This window comes from Narcine bancroftii, chromosome 7, assembly GCF_036971445.1.
Source record: "Narcine bancroftii isolate sNarBan1 chromosome 7, sNarBan1.hap1, whole genome shotgun sequence".
In the NCBI taxonomy this organism is placed as follows: domain Eukaryota; kingdom Metazoa; phylum Chordata; class Chondrichthyes; order Torpediniformes; family Narcinidae; genus Narcine; species Narcine bancroftii.
Window position 1 is genome coordinate 36,899,446 of NC_091475.1, and position 23,776 is coordinate 36,923,221.

Sequence of the window (23,776 nt, forward strand, 5' to 3'; positions counted from 1 at the left end):
TATCAAACTGAAAATGAAGGGAAAGAAGATAAAATAGATGAATTTCTAACTAAAATTGAACTACCGAAATTACAGAGGAGCAAAATAAATTAATAAAACCATTTGAAATAAAAGAAATACAGGAGATATTAAAAAAAACTACCGAACAATAAAACACCAGGAGAGGATGGACTCCCAATAGAATTCTATAAAACATTTAAAGAGTTATTAATTCCTCCTCTCCTGGAAGTAATGAACCAGATTGAAAAAACACAAAACATACCAGATTCATGCAAAACAGCAATAATTACAGTAATACCAAAGACGGGGAAAGATCCACTAACACCAGCATCGTATAGACCAATATCTCTACTTAACACGGAATATAAGATAATAGCTAAACTATTAGCAAACAGATTGGCCGACTGTGTATCAAAAATAGTAAAACTAGACCAAACTGGAATTATTAAAAAAAGACGAACAATGTACAATATCTGTAAATTCATTAACTTAATCCATGCAGTACAAAGAAACAAAATTCCAACAGTAGTGCTTGCTTTAGATGCAGAGAAAGCCTTTGACAGAGTAGAATGGAATTATTTATTCAAAGGACTACAAAAATTTAACCTACCAGAGAAATATATTAATTGGATTAAAGCATTATATAAGGGACCATTGGCGAAAGTGACAGTAAATGGATATATATCAAAACAATTTAACTTAAGCAGATCAACAAGGCAGGGATGTCCACTATCTCCCTCACTATTCGCATTAGCTATAGAACCACTAGCAGAGCTGATAAGAACATAAAATAAAATAAGAAGGATAAAAATAAAAGAGAAGGAATATAAAATCAGTCTATTTGCAGATGACATTATAATATACTTAACAGAACCAGAAATATCAATAAAAGAATTACATAAGAAATTGAAGGAATATGGAGAAGTATCGGGGTACAAGATCAACGCAAATAAAAGTAAAGCAATGCCAATGAATAATACGGATTTCACAAAGTTTAAGAAAGAATCACCATTTAGATGGCAAACACAAGCAATTCGATACCTAGGTATACAACTAAATAATAATCTCGGCCATCTATATAAACTAAATTATCAGCCATTAATGAAAAAATTACAAGACGACAGAGCACTGGAAAGACTTACCACTAACACTGATAGGAAGGATAAACTGTATTAAAATGAACATCTTCCCAAAGATATAATACCTATTTCAATCATTACCAATTCACCTAACAGAGAAATTCTTCAAGGAGCTAAAGAAAATAATAAGGAAATTCTTATGGAAAGGGGGGAAACTGAGGATAGCACTAGATAAATTAACAGAATGTACAAACAAGGAGGCTTACAACTACCAAACTTTAAGAATTATTACAGAGCAGCACAATTAAGATACCTATCAGATTTTTATCAAACAAGGGAAAAACCAGATTGGACCAGATTAGAACTAGATAAAATAAGGGAGAAGATACCTGAACATATACTATATAAGTGGGATGAAAAATTGGTGCAACGTAGGAATTCACCAGTATTGCACCATCTGCTCAACATTTGGAAGAAGATTCACGTAGAAAGGAATAAAATAAATTATCAACTACCAAAATTAATATTGACACAAAATCAACTAATCCCTTTCATAATTAATAACCTTTCCTTCAGAGAATGGGAGAGAAAAGGGATCAAAAGAATAGAAAATTGTTTTTCGGGAAATAAATTATTATCTTTTGAACAAATGAAGGACAAATATAATGTTTGCATACCACCAACTGAAAACCTACTTGAAGGACAAATTGGGAAACAGTCTGAGGTTACCAGAAGGAAGCAATTTTGAATATGTGATTACAGACACAGTGATAATTAAAAAATTTATAACAAACACGTGCATCAAACTGCAAGAAAAGGAGTATGAGGAAACAAACTGTAAACCTAAAAAAAATGGGAACAAGATCTAAACATAAAGATAAAGAATGAAACATGGGAAAAGCTATGCTCCGGAACTATGAGAAATACAATAAACACAAGGATACGCATGATACAATATAATTGGTTACACAGGCTATACATCACACCCCAAAAGTTAAATAAATGGGACCCAACAGTATCATACAGATGTTTTCGCTGTAAAAAGGAAACAGGAACAACAGTACATGCAATTTGGACATGTTTATTGTCAATCTCCTGCTCCTTTTTTTCACCCATCTTCCTACACGTGGAGTTAAATTGTCATCAGGTCTGTGATCTGATAAAGCATGTATTAACCTGCATCATGAAAGACCCCAACAATGAAGACGCTGTTTACATCCGGTACCGCACGGATGGCAGTCTCTTCAATCTGAGGCGCCTGCAAGCTCACACCAAGACACAAGAGAAAATTGTCCGTGAACTACTCTTTGCAGACGATGCCGCTTTAGTTGCCCATTCAGAGCCAGCTCTTCAGCGCTTGATGTCCTGTTTTGCGGAAACTGCCAAAATGTTTGGCCTGGAAGTCAGCCTGAAGAAAACAGAGGTCCTCCATCAGCCAGCTCCCCACCATGACTACCAGCCCCCCCCACATCTCCATCGGGCACACAAAACTCAAAACGGTCAACCAGTTTACCTATCTCGGCTGCACCATTTCATCAGATGCAAGGATCGACAATGAGATAGACAACAGACTCGCCAAGGCAAATAGCGCCTTTGGAAGACTACACAAAAGAGTCTGGAAAAACAACCAACTGAAAAACCTCACAAAGATAAGCGTATTCAGAGCCGTTGTCATACCCACACTCCTGTTCGGCTCCGAATCATGGGTCCTCTACCGGCACCACCTACGGCTCCTAGAACGCTTCCACCAGCGTTGTCTCCGCTCCATCCTCAAAATCCATTGGAGCGCTTACATCCCTAACGTCGAAGTACTCGAGATGGCAGAGGTCGACAACATCGAGTCCACGCTGCTGAAGATCCAGCTGCGCTGGATGGGTCACGTCTCCAGAATGGAGGACCATCGCCTTCCCAAGATCGTGTTATATGGCGAGCTCTCCTCTGGCCACCGTGACAGAGGTGCACCAAAGAAAAGGTACAAGGACTGCCTAAAGAAATCTTTTGGTGCCTGCCACATTGACCACCGCCAGTGGGCTGATAACGCCTCAAACCGTGCATCTTGGCGCCTCACAGTTTGGCGGGCAGCAACCTCCTTTGAAGAAGACCGCAGAGCCCACCTCACTGACAAAAGGCAAAGGAGGAAAAACCCAACACCCAACCCCAACCAACCAATTTTCCCCTGCAACCGCTGCAATCGTATCTGCCTGTCCCGCATCGGACTTGTCAGCCACAAACGATCCTGCAGCTGACGTGGACTTTTTACCCCCTCCATAAATCTTCGTCCGCGAAGCCAAGCCAAAGAAAAAAAAGACAACCTGCACAAAATGTATGAATGAGTGTCCGTTCATGACACAATGTGCAGCAAGCAAACACAACCTGCACCTCCTGATTAATGGTTAAAGAATGGTTCACCCTTGCATTCTTCCCTCTGGAAGCTTGGATCTTAGAAAGTGACATCACAGAGTGGCAGATGCTATGTGGGAACACTTGCCCCTCGAGCAATATTCGGCAAACAATCTGGACCCATCCTCACATGCCATTCCTCGTGTTGGATGATTAACCCCCACTTTGGAGCTGGATGTGCAACTCATTAGGAGTCTCTGTGTCCTTGTTCCATTCTGCCACCTTTCAACACGTAAGTGCAACACATGGACTGATATTCAGTGGTGCCCATCCCCAGAATGGGCACCTCTAGCTCAATCCTGGCCCAGCAACACTCGTGTAGAATTTATTGCATTAAATAGAAAAGCAGTCCTGCCTGGAACCAGATAGCTTTCTGAAAACTGGTAATCGACATCAATTATATTGGACAACAAATGTTTTCAAATGGTTTACTTCCTGAAAAAAAATGGGGATTTTTGATGGACAACTTCAAGCTGAACACAAAGATAATTTCAGATTTGCTGTATCTCATAGGAAGATGGAGAAACATTAACTTTCATTGAATTAGCAGGTTTAATTGCATAAAGATTGCATTAATTCAACTGACCTAAAAATGTTAAGTTCTGCTGCTGATGCATTGGATGTGTCGGTGTCCAACAATAGTCGGCCAGCATCGATGGATTCCAGTTGCTCAGTTACTTTTCCATAGTCGCAATATCCTGGTGAAACTTTTCACCATGTTCATCATTGACTGCACCAAGATCAGCAGGGAAGATGCCCAAGGGCAAATGCAGAAAATTAATTTTCGATAACATGTTGCATTTCATGGATTTGTCTACTTGAAGTAGACTTAAAATATGACAGGAAATCACAAAAATAGGTTACATTTTTTTTTAAAAAAGGAACATGATAGGAAGATTTTAAGGAGCTTTTAGTGAATAGCAGTCCAAAATCCATAAAATAAACCCAAAAGTGCTCAGGAAGAAAAATCTTCGTTGTGCAGTGTTATGGAATAAACAAGCTTACTGTTGATGTTTGCAAAGGACAGAAAAATTACACAGTGCTGGTAGAAAAATCGAAACATAGAAAATCAGGGCAGGATGAGGTCATTGACTCCTTCAACCCTTTTCCATAAAACACAATCATGTCTTTGATCTCATTTTTCCCCGTATCATTTGCTTCCTGAAGTTTTAAGATCTAAATGGGCGGTGCAGAGGGATTTAGGTGTTTAGGTGCATGAATTGTAAAATGTCTGATGGCAGACTGGCCTTTATTACAAAATGAATGGAGTTTAGAAACGAAAGTGTTGTTACACTTGTTCAGGGTGCAGGTGGGGCCACACCTGGAGTACAGTCACTATTTTAGTCGCCTTCCCTAAGAAAGGGGACTAGCATTAGAGGCAGTCCAATGGAGATTTGCCAGGCTAATTCCTGGGATGAGAGGATTATCCAAGCAGCAGAGGTTGGGTAGCTTGGCAAATGGGAAAGACTGCACCTAAGCCCTCTGAATTCCCCCACCATCGGAACGTCCTCCCTTTTACTGTGATCTAATCTCCTTTGCCGAGAGCACCAGTGATCTTCCAGCTGGGATTAGATGTTTGAATGTGAATGATGCTTTGCTTTCTGCTAAATGAAATGTATAACATTGGTGATACTAAACGTTATTGCCTGGGGGCTTGTGGTTGGAGGGAGTCAAGACAGCGAAATTAGCAGCAAGTGCAGTAATTTAATTTTAAGTTAGCCATACAGCACAGTAACAGGCCCTTTCAGCCCACTAGCCCGTGCCACCCAATTACACCCAAATGAACTACAACCCTGGTATATTTTGAAGGGTGGGAGGAACTGGAGGAAACCCATGCAGACACGGGGAAAACGTGCAAATTCCTTACAGACTGTACTGCATTTGAACCCGGGTTGCTGGTGCTATAACAGCGTCGCACTGACTGCTACACTAACCGTGCTGTAATTTTCCAAACAGTTTCCAAACAGGGAGAGGGTGAGGCCATTCAGCCCCTCAAAGATGTTCACTATCATCCCATCCCACTATAAATTTGAAGAGATTTTGGGATTTCTCCGCAGGCACATTCCAATCCAGAAAGCTATAAATTGCCATCAATGAATGTGCTTCCGGCTGGGATGAGTGGGTGTATTAAAATATGGATCAACACCCTGCCTTCATCTTGAGCCAAGTCCCAGAAGAGTCCAAGTGTAAAGTTTATAGCATGCTGTTGTGCAGAGGGACCTGGGAGTGCTTGTACATGAATCACAAAAGGTTAGTTTGCAGGTGCAGCAAGTAATCAAGAAGGCAAATAGGGTGGTGACCATTGCTAGAAAAATTAAATTGAAGAGCGTGGGGTTCTGCTGCAATTATACAGGGTACAGGAGAGACTACACCTGGAGTACTGTGTGCTGTTCCTATTGAGAAAGAATATACTGGCTTTGGAGGCAGTGCAGAGGTGATGCACCGTTGATTTTGGCCATGAAGGAGTTGACCTATGTGGAGAGATTAAGAAGATTAGGGCTATACTCTTGATGTTTCAAAGGAAGGGGGGGGGGGGTCTTGTATAAATATATTAAAATTTGAAAAGGAATAGATAAGATAGAAGCTGGAAGGTTGTTTCCACTTGCAAGTGAAGTTAGAACTAGGAGATACAGGTTCAGGGAGTAGATCTAAGACATGGATCAAAAGGAACTTTTTTTCTCTCAGAGATAGCGAATCTGAGGAATTCTCTTCCCATGAAGCAGTGGAGGCTTTAAATATATTTAAGACACAGATTGGTATATTTTTGAAGAAGAGGGAAATTAAAGATTGTGAGAAAAAGCATTTAGGTGGAGTTGAGTCCACAGCCAGATCCATTGTGGTCTCATTGAATAGTGGAGCAGGCTCAAAGGGCCAGGTGGCTGTTTCCTGCTTTCCATGTTCTTAATAAGATCAGGCTGATGTATTTCACATCCATTTTCCTGCTGTTTTCTATAACCCCTAATTCCCTCATCGATTCCAAACCTGTCCATGCAACTTGTTAACCTGATGAGCAATTTTTTTAAGAGTGATTTGATTGGTTGTTCTCTGCTTCATTCCATTTTTAATTGGAAACTTATTTAAAGAAAATCGTGAGCCATAAGACGTAGGAGAAGAATTAGGCCATTGAGTTCACTCCATCGTGGCTCATTTACTATCTTTTTCCATCCCATTCTCCTGCCTTCTCCCCGAATCCCTTGATTCCTTAACTGATCAAGAATGTATCTACCTCTGCCTCAAATATCCCCCATGATTTGGCCTGCACAGCTGTCTGCGCCAATGAATTCCACAAATTCGCCATCCACTGGGTAGCCATTTTGCATAGCCTACAATTGGATGCAGGTTCTTCTAAAGTAATTTTGATTCATTCAGAAAATGTTGTAATTTGAGATTCTCTACTCTTCATCAGGCTCCTGGCATGTGAAGAAGTGGCTTCTAACTGACTGTGTGCCTGGCCAGGATGGTAGATGTATTCCTGATCGACTTCTCCGATGTTCCCCATGACTGCCTTCACAAGTGGTTCCATCAATCAATGGGTGTCATGAGCAAACATGAAATAGCTGCAGGTGCACTGGTGTTCCTGGTATCCCACCAGAAGAATCCAGACCTTACAAACACTGTTATCAGTGGGTGTTTGTGCCAATTCACAGAGGAAATGTCCATGGCAAAGAGAAACCTAGAGGTTCTGGTAGAAAGCAGCTTTGCTGCCATCTTGTGCAGTATTAAGCAGAAGGTTGACCAACAAAGCCTCAGTATCATTAAGGTCATTGTGTCCACTGACAGGAAAAGCATGCTGGAACTTTTTATCATTGTTTACAAGTTTTCATTTGAGACACTTGTGATAACAGATGAAAGAGTGATTAAGCCATGTCCTTCCATTGGGGGCTGCCCTCTGTCACATCACCAAGAAGATGACATCTACAGAGACATCTGGGCATTCCTGGCACAGCTAGCAGGAGTCATGGGGCATATTGTAGTTCTCAAATCTCTGCAGATATCAGGTGTGTTTATCTAAATAAATAAAGTATTGGGATGGAAGTGTGGGATAGTGTATTCTTGTTTCTTGTCCTATATGCAGTGAAGAGGAATTCACTGACTCTCTGTTGTTCAGATGGCTGGCCCCTCCTTTGGCTCCACCCCCACCTACCCCAATATAAACCCTGGTTTTCCCTCCTTACCTCAGATTCACCTGAGGACTATTGTGCCTACCAACCATTGATTGTAAGCTATTGAAAGTGTGTGTGTACTCCTCTCAAGTCTCTGAGTGCAATCGGTCATGTTACACCATGCTACTATGAAAACTTTATTTCGCATCCTATCCAGACAAGAAAATTCCTGTGATAACGATATCACATTTATCGTGATATACATTGTGCAATTTACTTATGCATCAATATTCTTACCTGGTGCTGATCAACAAGATTACAATAGGACATAATTTGAATTTTAAAAAACAATAAATAACAAAGATAGGTAAGTTCTAGGCACAGCTGAGAAATGGAACTCCTATGTGCCAATAAAATAAAAGCCCTCTCAGAGTTTAATGTTTGAACAGTTTGATTTCCCTCGCATTTTTCGTTGTTGATGTGGCTCGTGGTTTGGCGGTGTCAGTTCTGCTGAGATTTCTGGGTGTACTTGTGAATTAGAGTTTGAAGTAGCTTACTTGGATTCTTGAGCCTGCTCCATCATTCAATAAGGACACTGCTGATCTTATTATGACCTCAACTCCATAGTGCCGTCTCCCCCTGGTCATAGAGTCATTCAATCCAACTTCATCATGCAAAACAAGTTGCCAATCAGAACTAGTCCCAGTTACTTGCAATCAACCCGTATTCCTCAATGTACCTGTCCAAATGTATTCTAGATAGTGCAATTGTACTTACCTCTTCAACTTCCTTTCTTGGTAAAAACTGAAGAAGAGTTCCAAGGCTCACAGTCCTCTTGACAGAGAGAATTTCACCACATCTGGTTTAATTGGGTCAGGCCTGGATTAACCATTAAGCAAAATAAGCACCAAGGGAAGGGGGCACCACAGAGTTTTTCCAGTGCTGGATTTACCATGGTGTCACAGGGTCTTGACAGGGTGGATGTGGAATGGATGTTTGAACTAGGGCCCCTCTAAAAGAGGGTCCCCACAATAAATGAAAATAAAACGTATATGATCAGGTTATATTTAATATAGTTGTGGGGTCCGGCCTGGAAGGAAATGGAATTTTTAATCTATTATTTCACGTTCAGGACTTATTGAGTCTTAAGGTCTTGTCAGTTAGACAATGGAAGGGTCGAAGGGGAACCATTGTGGGGCTGCGCTGAGGGCATCAGTTGGCCCCGCCCCCCCTCCCACACTGGTAAATGCAAACTGAGCCTGTTCTCCAAAGAAAACTTGGCCCCAGTAAGGACTCAGGAAACTATTTGCCCTCATGAGTTGCAAACAATTTCTGCCGCTTTCTCGTTGTGCTGATTGAGACCTGTTGCCTGCAGGATGTTTTCCTCTTGGTGGATTAGACTTTTACTTTGAAGTAACTTCTGACGAAACATTTCAGCCGTGCTGCTGAAATCAGTGTTTTCTGATTGGATGTAGAAAAGAAAAGCAATATATATGATGGACTCCTGATTAACTGGATGAAATTACAAACAAGCTGGGATCGAAAAGAAAAAGTTTCCAAAATCACATCAGAAAAAGATGGGAAGAAGATACGTAATAGGAGCAAAGAAAACCATTCAGCCCCTTGTATCTCCTTTGGCCTTCAGGATCTTTTACCTTTTGCCTTTTATCCTGGTCTGACTCCTTATCCTTTGAATCCTTTAACATCCAGAAATGTGTTTGAGTGAGATTGGTGTCTGAACGTTTACATCCTCTGGGGTAGAAAATTCCAAGGAGCGACCTCTGTCTGCAGGAAGAAATCTCTCCATCCTAAATGTCACTTCCTTTTTTGACCACTAATTCTAGCCTCCTCAGCCAAGAGAGACATCCTCCTTTGTATCTGCCCTGTCAAATCTTCTCAACATTATCAATGAGATATCGTAATAAGCTCTGGAGAAGAAAAAAAAAACATAGCCTGTACAATCTTCCCTTCAGTGACCGACCCATCATTCCAGGCACCTGGAATCTTCCTTCCACTCCCTCTATGTTCCTCTTTTGGTATGGAGATTGAAACTGCACTTGATGTTCTAGATACATGAGTGGCCTTCTTGAGGCCTTGCACTAAAATGTCCAAACTCCTCAAATCCTCTGGTAGTGAAGGCCCAAGTAGCAAAGCGAAGCACAAAGATTACAAATACAGGAATGTTGATAAAACAGTGTGCTGCTGGAGGAGCTGAACGAGTTAGGCAGCATCCAAGGGTAGGAATGGCCAGTCAATGTTTCAGGCCAGGACCTTTTATTAAGAATAAAATGGGATGGGGGGTAACATCAAACTATGCAAAAGGGTGGAAGAAGCTGGAGAGGGGCTTAGAGACAATAGGATAGGATAGGAGACAGAAGGTAGGAGAAGTGGAGAGACCACTTGGGAAGGTTAGAGAGCAAAGTAAGAATGGGAGAAGTCAAAGAAGAGATGGAAACAATGAAACCAGATAGAGGTTGGTGTGGCCAGAAGTTAGAAAATCAGATGTTCACGCTGTTGGGTGTAAGGCTGTCCAGAAGGAATATGTTGTGTTGTTCCTCATGTTAACATTTGACCTCACCCTGACATCAGCCAGAATACTTATCTGTAAGTTTACAAATCCCGATGTTCAGTAACAAAAGACTTCAGTAGGATTACTATAGGTCAGGGGTGGGCAACCTTTTTTTTCCAAAAAAACTAACATTCCACCTGAAGCAATCCTTATGCCATCGGTGCTCAGTGATTAGAAAAGGATAGTTTAAGGTGGTATGTGGGTGGAAAGAAAAAGTTTGAAAACTACTGTTTTAATCGTTTCTTATTGACTCCATAACTCCAAAGGAAATGGGCCAGTGACAATTTTTCTCAAGCAAAATATTTCAGTAACAATTGGGTCTGGAGCAGTGATTCTCAACCTTCCCTTCCCACTCACGTCCCACCTTAAGAAATCCCTTACTAATCACAGAGCACGGATGGCACAGGGATTACTTAAGGTGGTATGTGAGTTTTTTTTAAAGTTGCCCGCCCCTGATCTAGATGTTCCTGATGGATGGCAAGGCTCTGTTTCTATGCTCTGTGACAATGAAAACTGGGCACTTTGGAGTCCAATTTCACCCAGTCTCAGTTGAGAGTAATTGTGAAGTTCAGGCATTATTTTGTTTCTAAAGCTTTTTGTTTCATTTAAACAGATTTACTTCTTCACAGCTTCACCACCCTACCTACCAGGCATGAACTCCTTAAACCTCCTCAGCAGCTTGAAGCAAAGGGACCCTGTGGCTGTGGTCAATGAAAATATCCAATGCTTGGCCCAGAGTGCAGGGTTTAACACACAGACCTTCCACTTTGCCAAGGTAAACCGTTCACCTTTACAGGGGCTGTGTTGAACACAGTTAACCCGGACTTGGAATAGAAAGCATATTAGCAGGGATGGAAGAATAGATAAGCAGCTCAACTAGTTTTCCTGGATGTAGAGTAGTGCTGCAGGGTATTAACACACAGGATAGTCCATTAACACACCACATCTGCTTCCCTGTATACTGAAACTATTTTATTCTCTCTACAATCCCATAAACTACCCCAGATTCGACCACTTAGCTGCACACTAGAGACAATGGCCCGTGGCCAATTAATCTCTAACCTGCACGTCTTTGGGATGTGGGCTGCGCCCATGGGTGGGGGAAGCCCACAGGAGAGTGCGTAAAATTCCACGCAGGAGGTGGGGATTGAATCCAGCTCTCTGGAGCTGTGAAGCATTGGCTCTTCCTGCTGTGCTATCCCGGCTGTGGAGGCTGGGTTCCTGACTGCATTCGAGATGGCAATGGATGGAAGGGAAGGGCATGAGGAGAAGGTAGACACGGTTGAGCGCCACCGATGTGGTTTTCTTATGTCTCATCTCCCACCACTACTGCTGAAAATCCCTGCCTGAAAGGCTGGATGAGGCAGATACCATCACTGCATTTCCAATCGAGTTAGCTACTGCAGACTGAAAATTGGGAAGTGGAAGTAACCTGTCAGCATGGGTGACATTTGAGGGAGCTTCAGTTGTTGTTCACCTGGCTGGAGAAAAGCACCATTCTTGTCCCATCCACAAACGAAAGAACCAAGATGAAACATCTCTTTATGTAACATCAACTCTCTTTATGTAACACCAACATCAAGTTCCCTCTAAACACCCCTACAACATCATGAGCCCTTCACAGAGATGCCATCAAAGTTGAGAGCACATGTGGGAAGGAATTGGGACAGGTTAGACTAAAAAGTGTTCAAAGGGATGGACGTCTTAAAGGAGGCGCAGGAGGGGTTTGCAGAGATGAGAATTTAGGGGGCATCAAGGGCAAGGATGGTGAGATCCCCAGCTCTGAGGGTTTCAGGGCATTGTCAGATTGGGGTTCCAAATGAGCCTGAGAGTGGGAAAGGGCTAGGCTTGGAGCTTGGTGCCAAGGCCAAGCAAAAGCAAGAGAGTTGCATGAGGGCAGGTAGTAGTGGGACAATGATTACCATCCCAGCTCATCACACTGGCCGGCTGGCATCTAAACACTCTGCCAGACTTACTACTAGTTTGTTGTTCCTGTTCACCAGGTAAGGGCATTGGAGCAGGTCCCATATGCCTCACGGAATATCAGGAGCTAATGGACACGTACCACCTGCCTTGCTGGAACAGCCGGAACCTCCAACATCCTTCCTTCCAAAGCCCAGCTACCCTGTTCAGTGTGAGCAATCGATGGTGTTTCGTGAACTTGCAGGCACTTGACGCAGCTGGATCCCCGGATATATCAACACACCAAACTCCCCCACCCCACCCAGTGATCCTAGCAATGCTGGGGCCCAGATCACTGGCCCCAAAGCCAGATTCGTCCACGGAGTTCCACGCAACCACACAGAACAGCTCTGGGTAATCACTCCACATTCACTGCAGGTTTGGAATCAGCTGGTAAATTGGCAAGCTGCAAGCCATTGGCTGTTTACCTCAGCCTATTGTCACCTCGGTAACAGGTGAGCCATGGGAGTACCGTCTGGACCATTGGCAAGAATGAGCCGCTAACCTATGATGGAATAGAGGTGTCACCATTGCTGCCCCAGGAGCCGACTGCATCCCTCTCCTGTTTGCGGATCCTGTCCAACAAGTGTGTGGAGCACCCCATGCAGGTAACATAAGGGTCTGATTTCCCTTTTACCTGGGAATTAGGAGCAGGATTGGCACCAGCACTGCTCCACCATGTAACAAGGTCACAGCTAATCTGACTGCAATTCCAATTTCATATTCCCATCTGGAAAACTTTTGCCCCATTACTTATGAACCTCTGCCACAGAAATATCAAAAGCTCCTTCCACCACCCTACAAGAAGGAGAGTTCCAAAGACTCGCATCCTTTAAGAGAAAAAGAATGCCTGAACTTTCTCAAACTGCCAATTACAAGTGAAGCCATCCTCTCCACCCCATTCTGTTCAATAATTTCTCTTCTAACACTTTTGGTATGAGGCAATCCCTTAGACTTTTCCTCAGAAGATAATGCAACATTCCAGATTGTAGAGCTCGTCGAAAGAACCAAAGACTTGTTGATCCAAACCAAGGCTTTTATTAGCAAAAGACAGGGGCTCTCCACAGGTGGCCAACCAGTCCGGAATGATCCGACCTGGCTAGGGACACAACCCTTTAAGGCCCAGACAATAGGCGTGGCTTAGCTCTCAGCCAATCGCTGTAAGCACAGTCTAGATACAGTAACTATATACACTATGTACATTGGTGATAGATCTGTACTATCACACAGATATTCTAGTGAGCTTGGAAATGTTTTCAACAGTAACACCCTTCCCTGGATGAGGAAACCATTACTGCTTATCGTACTTCAATGTGTTCGCAGCAATCAGCGATAACATTCTGGTGGCTTTCCGAATTACTCTCTACACGTCCTTTGGTCCACATGCTCGTTCCCTCTGTATCTTGGACTTTTGCCCTCTCTTGCCTTTTATTCGTCATTTTTCCTGCCAAAATGGACAATTTCACATTTTCTCAGGAGATGATCCATCCTTGCTCAACCTTTGGTTGGTTTCAGTGGCGTGTCATTTCTCTGAGTCAAGGTTTTTACTGCCCCGTCCTCATGTCTCTCCCTGAGGATTCACTAGTTCGATGATTGGAGTCCCCAGTCCTTCATGTCACTGAGCAATTCATTGGTCAGGATGTCAGCCCAGTCTGCTGCCATATTCCTCTCTCCCAACTCAGCCAAATAGTTCATTAAACTAGACTGTGTGGCATGTTTACAGCACAGCAGAGGCCATCTGGCCCATCGTGCCCATGCTGACAGGTTATTCACATTTGCCGGTTCTCAGTCCACAGTGGTGGCATGGTTAATGCAATGCTATTTACAGCACAGGTTTGAATCCCGTGCAGTCTGTAAGGAGTTTGTACATTCCTCTAGTGGCCTGCATGGGTTTCCTTCTACCTTTCAAATGTGCGGGGTTGTAGGTTAATTGGATGCCATTGGGTTTAATTGTGTGGCACAGGTTTCAAATTGCTGGAATCAGCTTCTACCATGTTGAAAATTTTTTAAAATATTAATTTGAATAGTGTATTGGCATGAAAAGTTTTATTATTCATGCTCTCCAGGGAAGTCAACGCATACTTTAGTACAGCATTTAAAACAGTACAGCATGGGAACTGGCCCTTCAGCCCACATCCCTGCTAAACGTGATGCCCGATTTAAATTAAAACTGCTGCATGATCCCATAATCTTCTGTTCCCTGAATGACCATGTGTCTCTCTGAAAGTCTCTGCAGTACAGTACTACTGTCATTACCTCCTTCCACCACTACTCCTGGCAACCCATCCCAGGCACCCATCATTACCTGTTTGTGTATATATAAAAAAAAATTCTCGGCCAGCACTTCACCTTTAAACTTTCTCCCCCTCACTTTAAATGAATGTCTCTAGCGTGTGACAAAAGATTCACCCTATCTATTCCTCCCATAAATTTATAAACTTCTATCAGGTCTTCCCTCAACCTCCTCTACTGATGAAACCCTGTCTGTAGGTTTCTGCCTTTACTACACTCGAGTTAGTGAAATCCAGGTCCCCACCACTCTAAGGCAATGGAATGAAACACCCAAGCAGCAATTAACTAGAGCCATGCACTCCTGACTGTGAGTGAATTTCCCTGCAAGGTTATCCATTAATGTCCCTGTACAACTCAGTTCGTACCTGACTGGAGTATGTTAACCGACCTCGGTGTATTCCTCTCCTTAACACATTGATAAATATAATAATCCCCAAAGCCGAGGTTGAATAGTGAACATTCCGGAAACCTATGTAAGGTAGCCCCTGCTCAGTGGAGGCAAAAATGCTTGCAGCAACCAATGAGCAAAGTTTTGTCAATTAAAGTGCGAGTGGCTCTTTTAATAATATGATATGGTTAAAAAAAATCTCATGAAGTGATGTTCAGATATGGTTCACAACCAAAGTTGTATCAGAAAAAAATTCGCTCAGGGAAAATAGGGAATCAAAGATTTGTTTCCAGAGTACTGATAATCCAAGCTGCTCGGTATGATTGGTCAGAGAACCATCTAGAACCAAAGCTTCTCGTTTGAGAACCAGCTAAAACCAGAGCTGCTCAGATGTGGGTTCTCTAACATATCTCCAATCAACATTCTCAGTATACATTCACTGACTGACAAAATTACATGACAGGATCCTAGCAAAGTTCCCTGACGGACAATGCTCCATGATGGAATCCTAGCTGTTTTTCCCTATTGACAGATGGTCATTTGGGCTGGGACATGTCTTGTAGCAGACAGTTGCTGCCTTCAGATGAGAAGAGAACTTTGATTTGTCTGAAGATTTTAAGCCCAAGATTTCTGTGGGGGAGGCAGGCCCTCGAACTCAGCAGCTTACTGGGCAGCGCACACAGATGGCCAGTTCTAGCTGGAGGTCCACACATGCCAGCACTTCTTGTGCTGTGGCCAGGCCAGACACAATAATCCACATTACTCATTGACATCACTTTTATTTGCGTTGATCTTGTACCCCAATATTTCTCCATATTCCTTCAATTTCTTAGGTAGTTCTTTTATTGATATTTCTGGTTCTGTTAAGTGAATGGAGGACCATCGCCTTCCCAAGATCGTGTTATATGGCGAGCTCTCCACTGGCCGCCATGACAGAGGTGCACCAAAGAAAAGGTACAAGGACTGCCTAAAGAAATCTCTTGGTGCCTGCCACATTGACCACCGCCAGTGGGCTGATATCGCCTCAAACCGTGCATCTTGGCGCCTCACAGTTTGGCGGGCAGCAACCTCCTTTGAAGAAGACCGCAGAGCCCACCTCACTGACAAAAGGCAAAGGAGGAAAAACCCAACACCCAACCCCAACCAACCAATTTTCCCCTGCAGCTGCTGCAACCGTGTCTGCCTGTCCCGCATCGGACTTGTCAGCCACAAACGAGCCTGCAGCTGACGTGGACTTTTACCCCCTCCATAAATCTTCGTCCGCGAAGCCAAGCCAAAGAAAAGAAGTATACTATGATGTCATCTGCAAATAAACTGATTTTATATTCCTTCTCCTTTATTTTTATCCCTTTTATTTTATTTTCTGTTCTTATCAGTTCTGCCAATGGTTCTATTGCTAAAGCGAACAGTGAGGGAGATAGTGGACATCCTTGTCTAGTTGACCTACCTTAATTTAAATTGGTTCGATACATATCCATTTACAGTCACCTTCGCCAATGGTCCATTATATAATGTTTTAATCCAATTAATATATTTTTCTGGTAGGTTGAACCTCTGTAATACTTTGAATAAATAATTCCATTCTATCCTGTCAAAGGCGTTTTCTGCATCTAAAGCAACAGCCACTGTTGGTACCTTACTTCCTTGAACTGCATGAATTAAATTAATAAATTTACAGACATTATCCGCTGTTCATCTTTTCTTAATAAATCCAGTTTGATCTTGTTTTACTAATTTTGGTACACAGTCGGCCAAAATCTGTTTGCTAGTAATTTTGCTATTATCTTATAATCTGAATTAAGTAGAGATATTGGTCTATATGATGCTGGTGTTAGTGGATCCTTTCCCATCTTTGGTATTACTGTAATTATTGCTGTCTTACATGAATCTGGCAAGTTTTGTGTTTCTTCTATCTGGTTCATTACTTCCAGGAGAGGAGGAATTAATAACTCTTTAAATGTTTTATAGAATTCTATTAGGAATCCATCCTCTCCTGGTGTTTTATTGTTCGGCAGTTTTTTTAATATCTCCTGTATTTCCTCTTTTTTAAATGGTTTTATCAGTTTGTTTTGCTCCTCTTCTTGCAATTTCGGCAGTTCAATTTTAGCTAAAAACTCTTCTACTTTATCATCTTTCCCCTCGTTCTCAGTTTGGTATAATTGTTCATAAAATCCCTTAAAGTTCTCATTAATCTACATTGGATTATATGTAATTTGTTTGTCCTTTTTCCTTGATGCCAATACTATTCTTTTAGCTTGTTCTGTTTTATGTTGCCAGGCTAATATTTTGTGTGTTTTTTCTCCTAGCTCATAATACTTTTGCTTTATTTTCATTATGTTCTTCTCCACCTTATACGTATGTAATGTTTCATATTTTATTTTTCTATCCACCAATTCTCTTCTTTTTGTTGTATCTTCTCTTGTTGCTAGTTCTTTTTCTGTACTTACTATTTCCCTTTCCAACTACTCTATTTCCCGATTGTAGTCCTTTTTCATCTTTACATAACTTATTATCTGCCCTCTAATGAAGGCTTTCATTGCATCCCATAATATAAATTTGTCTTTCACTGATTCCGTATTTATTTCAAAGTACATTTTAATTTGGCATTCAATAAATTCTCTAAATTCCTGTCTTTTAAGTAGCATGGAGTTTAATCTCCATCTATATGTACATTGTTTGGTTTAGGTGGCAAACATTAGCCTGGATGTCTGAGAAACTGCACAGAGTGGGAGCAGTGAGAGAGCCTCTCATGGAACTCTAATCAAAGAGAGGAGAAAAGCTTTCAGTCTGCAAATGACACAAAATTTGTGCTGCTTAATGAAGATTCATCCACAGAGATATTGCAGTGTTAATTTTAAATGATCCTTGATGTTAGGTTATCTATTTATTTCCCATTTGCCAGATTGCACTGGTAAACCAAGTTCTTGGTACAGATATGGATCCTGCCAGCAGAGGGCAGTATTGTACCATAAAGAAGCTGGCTCTTCTGCCCACTCGACCTGTGCTGAGCATGATGCCAAAATAAATGAAATCTTGTCACCTTTGCATGATCTATAGGAACCATAAAACATTACAGCACAGAAAACAGGGGCTTTGGCCCTTCTAATCTATGCTGAACTGTTATTCTGCCTAATCCCACTGGCCTGCACCCAGTCCATAGCCCTCCATACCCCTCCCATCGGAGTACTTGTCCAAACATTGATCCTGCATTCATCACTTCAGCTGGCAGCTCGTTCCACACTCCCACTACTCTCTGTGTGAAGAAATTCCCCCTAATGTTCCCCCTAAACTTTTCACCCCTAACCTTTGTCCTCTGGTTTGTATCTGCTTCCAACACCACATCTGTTTCCAAACCCCACCATGGTTTTTGAAAAGACATCAGAAAAGCAATGCAGAGAATCGGTTCCCTTCAGAATAAGACAAACGCACAGTGGCAGTTCCCAATTCATTCCTGCTGAGTCCACAAGAGCAAAAGTTTAAACCCTTAATGCTTAACCACAGGTTGATTTCAGTGGAATCTCCTTTCCATGTTCACCTTGAACTTGAGCCAGCTCCCCTAAGCTGCCTCTTCTCCACCACCACCCCCCCCCCCACCACCTCAAGTTAATTTCCGTGTTCAGTTGTTTCAGAGAGAGGAACTTTAAACATTTAAATTGGAAATCAGAAAATATTTGAAAAATTGTGTTAATTATTGATGGTGTTACTTAAATGCCCAAAATGTATAATTTATTTTGATATTTCTCAATTATATACTCCTTATTTTTTGTGAGGTTTTTCAGTTGGTTGTTTTTCCAGACTCTTTTGTGTAGTCTTCCAAAGGTGCTATTTGCTTTGGCGAGTCTATTGTCTATCTCGTTGTCGATCCTTGCATCTGATGAAATGGTGCAGCCGAGATAGGTAAACTGGTTGACCGTTTTGAGTTTTGTGTGCCCGATGGAGATGTGGGGGGGGCTGGTAGTCATGGTGGGGAGCTGGCTGATGGAGGACCTCTGTTTTCTTCAGGCTGACTTCCAGGCCAAACATTTTGGCAGTTTCCGCAAAACAGGACATCAAGCGCTGAAGAGCTGGCTCTGAATGGGCAACTAAAGCGGCATCGTCTGCAAAGAATAGTTCACGGACAATTTTCTCTTGTGTCTTGGTGTGAGCTTGCAGGCGCCTCAGATTGAAGAGACTGCCATCCGTGCGGTACCGGATGTAAACAGCGTCTTCATTGTTTAGGTCTTTCATGGCTTGGTTCAGCATCATACTGAAGAAGATTGAAAAGAGGGTTGGTGCGAGAACACAGCCTTGCTTCACGCCATTGTTAATGGAGAAGGGTTCAGAGAGCTCATTGCTGTATCTGACCCGACCTTGTTGGTTTTCGTGCAGTTGGATAACCATGTTGAGGAACTTTGGGGGGCATCCGATGCGCTCTAGTATTTGCCAAAGCCCTTTCCTGCTCACGGTGTCGAAGGCTTTGGTGAGGTCAACAAAGGTGATGTAGAGTCCTTTGTTTTGTTCTCTGCACTTTTCTTGGAGCTGTCTGAGGGCAAAGACCATGTCAGTAGTTCTTCTGTTTGCACGAAAGCCGCACTGTGATTCTGGGAGAATATTCTCGGCGACACAGTATACAGAGCCGTTGTCATACCCACACTCCTGTTCGACTCCAAATCATGGGACCTCTACCGGCATCACCTACGGCTCCTAGAACACTTCCACCAGCGTTGTCTCCGCTCCAACCTCAACATTCATTGGAGCGCCTTCATCCCTAATGTCGAAGTACTCGAGATGGCAGAGGCCGACAGCATCGAGTCCACACTGCTGAAGATCCAGCTGCGCTGGGTGGGTCACGTCTCCAAAATGGAGGACCATCGCCTTCCCAAGATCGTGTTATATGGCGAGCTCTCCACTGGCCACGTGACAGAGGTGCACCAAAGAAGAGGTACAAGGACTGCCTAAGGAAATCTCTTGGTGCCTGCCACATTGACCACCGCCAGTGGGCTGATATCGCCTCAAACCGTGCATCTTGACGCCTCACAGTTCGGCAGACAGCAACCTCCTTTGAAGAAGACCGCAGAGCCCACCTCACTGACAAAAGACAAAGGAGGAAAAACCCAACACCCAACCCCAACCAACCAATTTTCCCCTGCAACCGCTGCAACCGTGTCTGCCTGTCCCGCATCGGACTTGTCAGCCACAAACGAGCCTGCAGCTGACGTGGACATTTACCCCCTCCATCAACCTTCGTCCGCAAAGCAAAGCCAAAGACTCCTTATTAGGAATTTAATACTTTAAAATGATGCGACTCAGAGATGTCGAACCTTGCCTTTGTTGCTTTTTCTTTTCAATTTTCCTTTTTATCTCCCTCTATTCCCTGCTGTCTGTCCCCTTTTCTTTCGAATCTGGAAAGGGGGAGCTGGGAGAAGAGGGACTCTTTTTTTTGGACCTTGTGAACATTTTTCAGTGATTTTATATTCAATGTATTATTGTTATATTAATTGAGTCCTATATTCTGTATTTTCTTAAAACTTAAATAAAATATTCAAAACAAATTATCAATGAAGTCTGACCTGTAACTGGAATGGCTGATGTCACGTTAAGAGATTGCAAGATACCTTTTGCACACAAGTACATTGGACTTGTGCATCAGATGAAATGGTGCAGCCGAGATAGGTAAACTGGTTGACCGTTTTGAGTTTTGTGTGCCCGATGGAGATGTGGGGGGGCTGGTTGTCATGGTGGGGAGCTGGCTGATGGAGGACCTCAGTTTTCTTCAGGCTGACTTCCAGGCCAAACATTTTGGCAGTTTCCGCAAAGCAGGACGTCAAGCGCTGAAGAGCTGGCTCTGAATGGGCAACTAGAGCGCATCGTCTGCAAAGAGTAGTTCACGGACAAGTTTCTCTTGTGTCTTGGTGTGAGCTTGCAGGCGCCTCAGATTGAAGAGACTGCCATCCGTGCGGTACCGGATGTAAACAGCGTCTTCATTGTTGGGGTTGAGATAGACAACAGACTCGCCAAGGCAAATAGCGCCTTTGGAAGACTACACAAAAGAGTCTGGAAAAACAACCAACTGAAAAACCTCACAAAGATAAGCGTATACAGAGCCGTTGTCAGCCACAAACGAGCCTGCAGCTGACGTGGACTTTTTACCCCCTCCATAAATCTTCGTCCGCGAAGCCAAGCCAAAGAAAAAAACATTGGACTTGTGTTTATGACAATAAACTCAAACTCAGAACTAGATTGATCCATGAATTTGCAGAGCGTGAGAGGATATTGACCATGTGCAGGCAGAAGCGATATCGTTTAATTTGGGTGTCACATCTGGGTAGATATTTGGGCCGAAGGGGCTGTTTCTGTGCTTTATCTTCCACGACTTTACAATTGGTCGGTATTTAGTTTAGACATACAGCACGGAGACAGGCTATTTTGGCCCACAACCCCATGCCACCCAATTAACCTACACCCCCGGTACGTTTTGAAGGGTGGGAGGAAACCCAAGCAGACGTGGGGAGAACGTACAAACTCCTTACAGATAGCACAGGATTTGAACCCTGGTCCCGATTCCTGGTACTGTGACAGCGTTGTGCTAACCACTACGCCAACCCTGCCAAGTCAAATTTATTGTCATCTGATTGCACAAGCAAAACCTGACAAAACAGCGTTCTCCAGTCCTCGGTGCAAAACATGCAGACACACAACCAGACATGACACACAAACGGACAAACAATACATGTTTAGAACAAGTTTTCATATATAAATAAATATGGTTTCATGAACATGAGAGTCCGGACGTTTAGTGTGACCAGTTCCTTTGGTCATTCAGCTTTCTCACTGCCTGTGGGAAGAAGCTGTTCCTCGGCCTGGTGGTGCTGGTGAGAAATATTTACAATGATGGACTCAAAATTCCCCAAAACCTCCTGGGGCCCTGGTTACTCTGAGGAGGAATTGTCCCACAGGGCAGGTAATAAATCCACTCATTTATTGGGATTGGGCATGTTGGGCCCAAAAACCCCACTTGGAGCTGATACTGGAGGGCATTGTCTGGAACAGAGCCTGCCTTGCTGGCCCTCCCTCAGCGTAGTCAGTGGAACACTTGCCCCTTGTTGTGGATTGAGAAAGCCAGAGCCCTAGTGGGCTGACGTCCTGCAGCTACACCACGGTAAACTCTGAGGTGTTCCCAGTGTGGTTAGAGTAGTGGCACCAGCAACTGGAGTTTGAATCCACCACTGACTGAAAGGAGTTTGTACATTCTCCCATGCCTGCGTAGGTTTCCTCCCTCGTTCCAAAGACGTACGGGGTTAGTAGATTAATTTATCATGTGTGTTTTTGGGTGGTGCATGCTCCTGGAAGAGCCTTTTACTGTGCAGTGTCTCTAAAATGTCATTATAAAATCAAGGCTGAAGCCAGCATGATCCAGTTGTTCCTACGTTCAACATTGATTGGTCATCTAAATCCTTGCAGAACTGCCCCAACATTGGAAGGGGAAGAGAAGGGATAGATTAACCAATGGAGCAGCCATTGTGCTTTTAAACTGCAGGGCATTGAATGAGAATCAAAGCTGCCATAAAAGAACTTGCCTCCAAAAAACAAGGAAGTCCAATGCCTGAGATATTGCCTCTTCCTGTACAGCCGTTCGTGTTTCAGTTTATTTGCAAACCTTCCTGATCCTGTGTGAGGTTACAAATAGCAGAGCCAGCGTTGGCCTTAGGTGGAGCAGTTGTGCCGTGAGGGGTTCATCCATTGCACCTTGCCTGCATTCCCAGCAAAAATCTGCAGAATATATGGTAAGTAACTGGAGTCCATCACCTTTGGATCCATTGTGCTGAGACAAAGATTCTTGTGAAAAGATTTGCTGACAATTTCAATCAAAAGTTGATTTTTTTTTTGATGGCTAGCCCTAGTTATAATCAGAATCTTTACAAAGGACGGCACAGTGGTCGTAGCAGGTTGTGCAACCCCTTTACAGGGCCAGCGATGGACCGGACTGGGGTTCAAGTCCCACGCTGTCTGTAAAGAGTTTGTACAATCTCCCCACGTCTGCATGGATTTTCTCTGGGGGCTCAGGTTTCCTTGCACCGTTCAAAAACGTACCAGGGGTGTAGGTTAATGGGGTGTAAATTGGGCGGCACGGACTCATGGGCCAAGATGGCCTGTTACAGTGTTGTATGTTTAAATTTTAAATAATTTATTAAATGGAGCGAAAAAGGAACTTTAAAAATGTTTGCACTTGTTTTTATTCACCTGGCGAAAGCTTTTGAAACCATAGGAGGCAGACATATTTGAAAAGGATTGGCAGGATTTTACTGGGATTGTTTTAGGTCTCTTTTCTAATATTTTATGGTTATTGAAGACAAGAGGCCAGGAAGGGTGCCATCAGTTCTACGAAGCACAAGTTCCCCGGATCAGCACTAGGAATGCGCAGTCAAGGGACAGGGAGACCTCTGGGAGGCTGCTCTTGTTACTGACCGGATTCCAGAGGAGACTCTGCAGCCAAGCACAATCCGATGGGGGCACTTGGCTTTTGGGAGAGAAAGCTCGATAAAGGCCACTGATGCCGCTCAGCCCACTGACTTCCTCCAGCGGGGTGTGTTAACGTGCTCTGGCCTCCCTTTGTTTCTCTCCATCTCTTCTGGGATGTGGATGCCACTGGCATTTGTTGACCATCCCTGAAGCCCTCAAACAGTGGAGCCAACTCTCTGAAGGGTCTGCACGTGACATATTTGCTTCACCTCCCAGACGTATTTGCCCGACAATCCAGTGTCATAAGAGGATTAGAGAGATACAGCTTGGAAGCGAGCCCTTCAGCTCACAAGTCCCTGCTGACCTCAACCGCCTGCTTGTACAAACTTGACATTAGTCTTATCTTATTCTCCTTGTATTCCCATCAACTCCTCCAACCTAGAAACCAGGGTATTTTACTGCAGAAAATTAAAGCAACTAAATACACATCTTTGGATGTGGGAGGTCACAGGAAGAACGTGCAAACTCCACACACTCAGCTTTC

General features: G+C 43.2%; 1 protein-coding gene across 1 annotated transcript; it reads left to right on the top strand.

The window, feature by feature from the left end:
* Positions 1 to 6,936: 6,936 nt before the first annotated feature.
* On the top strand, positions 6,937 to 12,995 carry lacc1 (laccase (multicopper oxidoreductase) domain containing 1). The gene is given in 6 exon segments (XM_069892439.1): positions 6,937 to 7,477; positions 10,765 to 10,789; positions 10,791 to 10,926; positions 12,569 to 12,629; positions 12,632 to 12,721; positions 12,886 to 12,995. Coding segments are annotated over 6 exon segments (963 nt in total).
* The last annotated feature ends 10,781 nt before the right edge of the window (positions 12,996 to 23,776 follow it).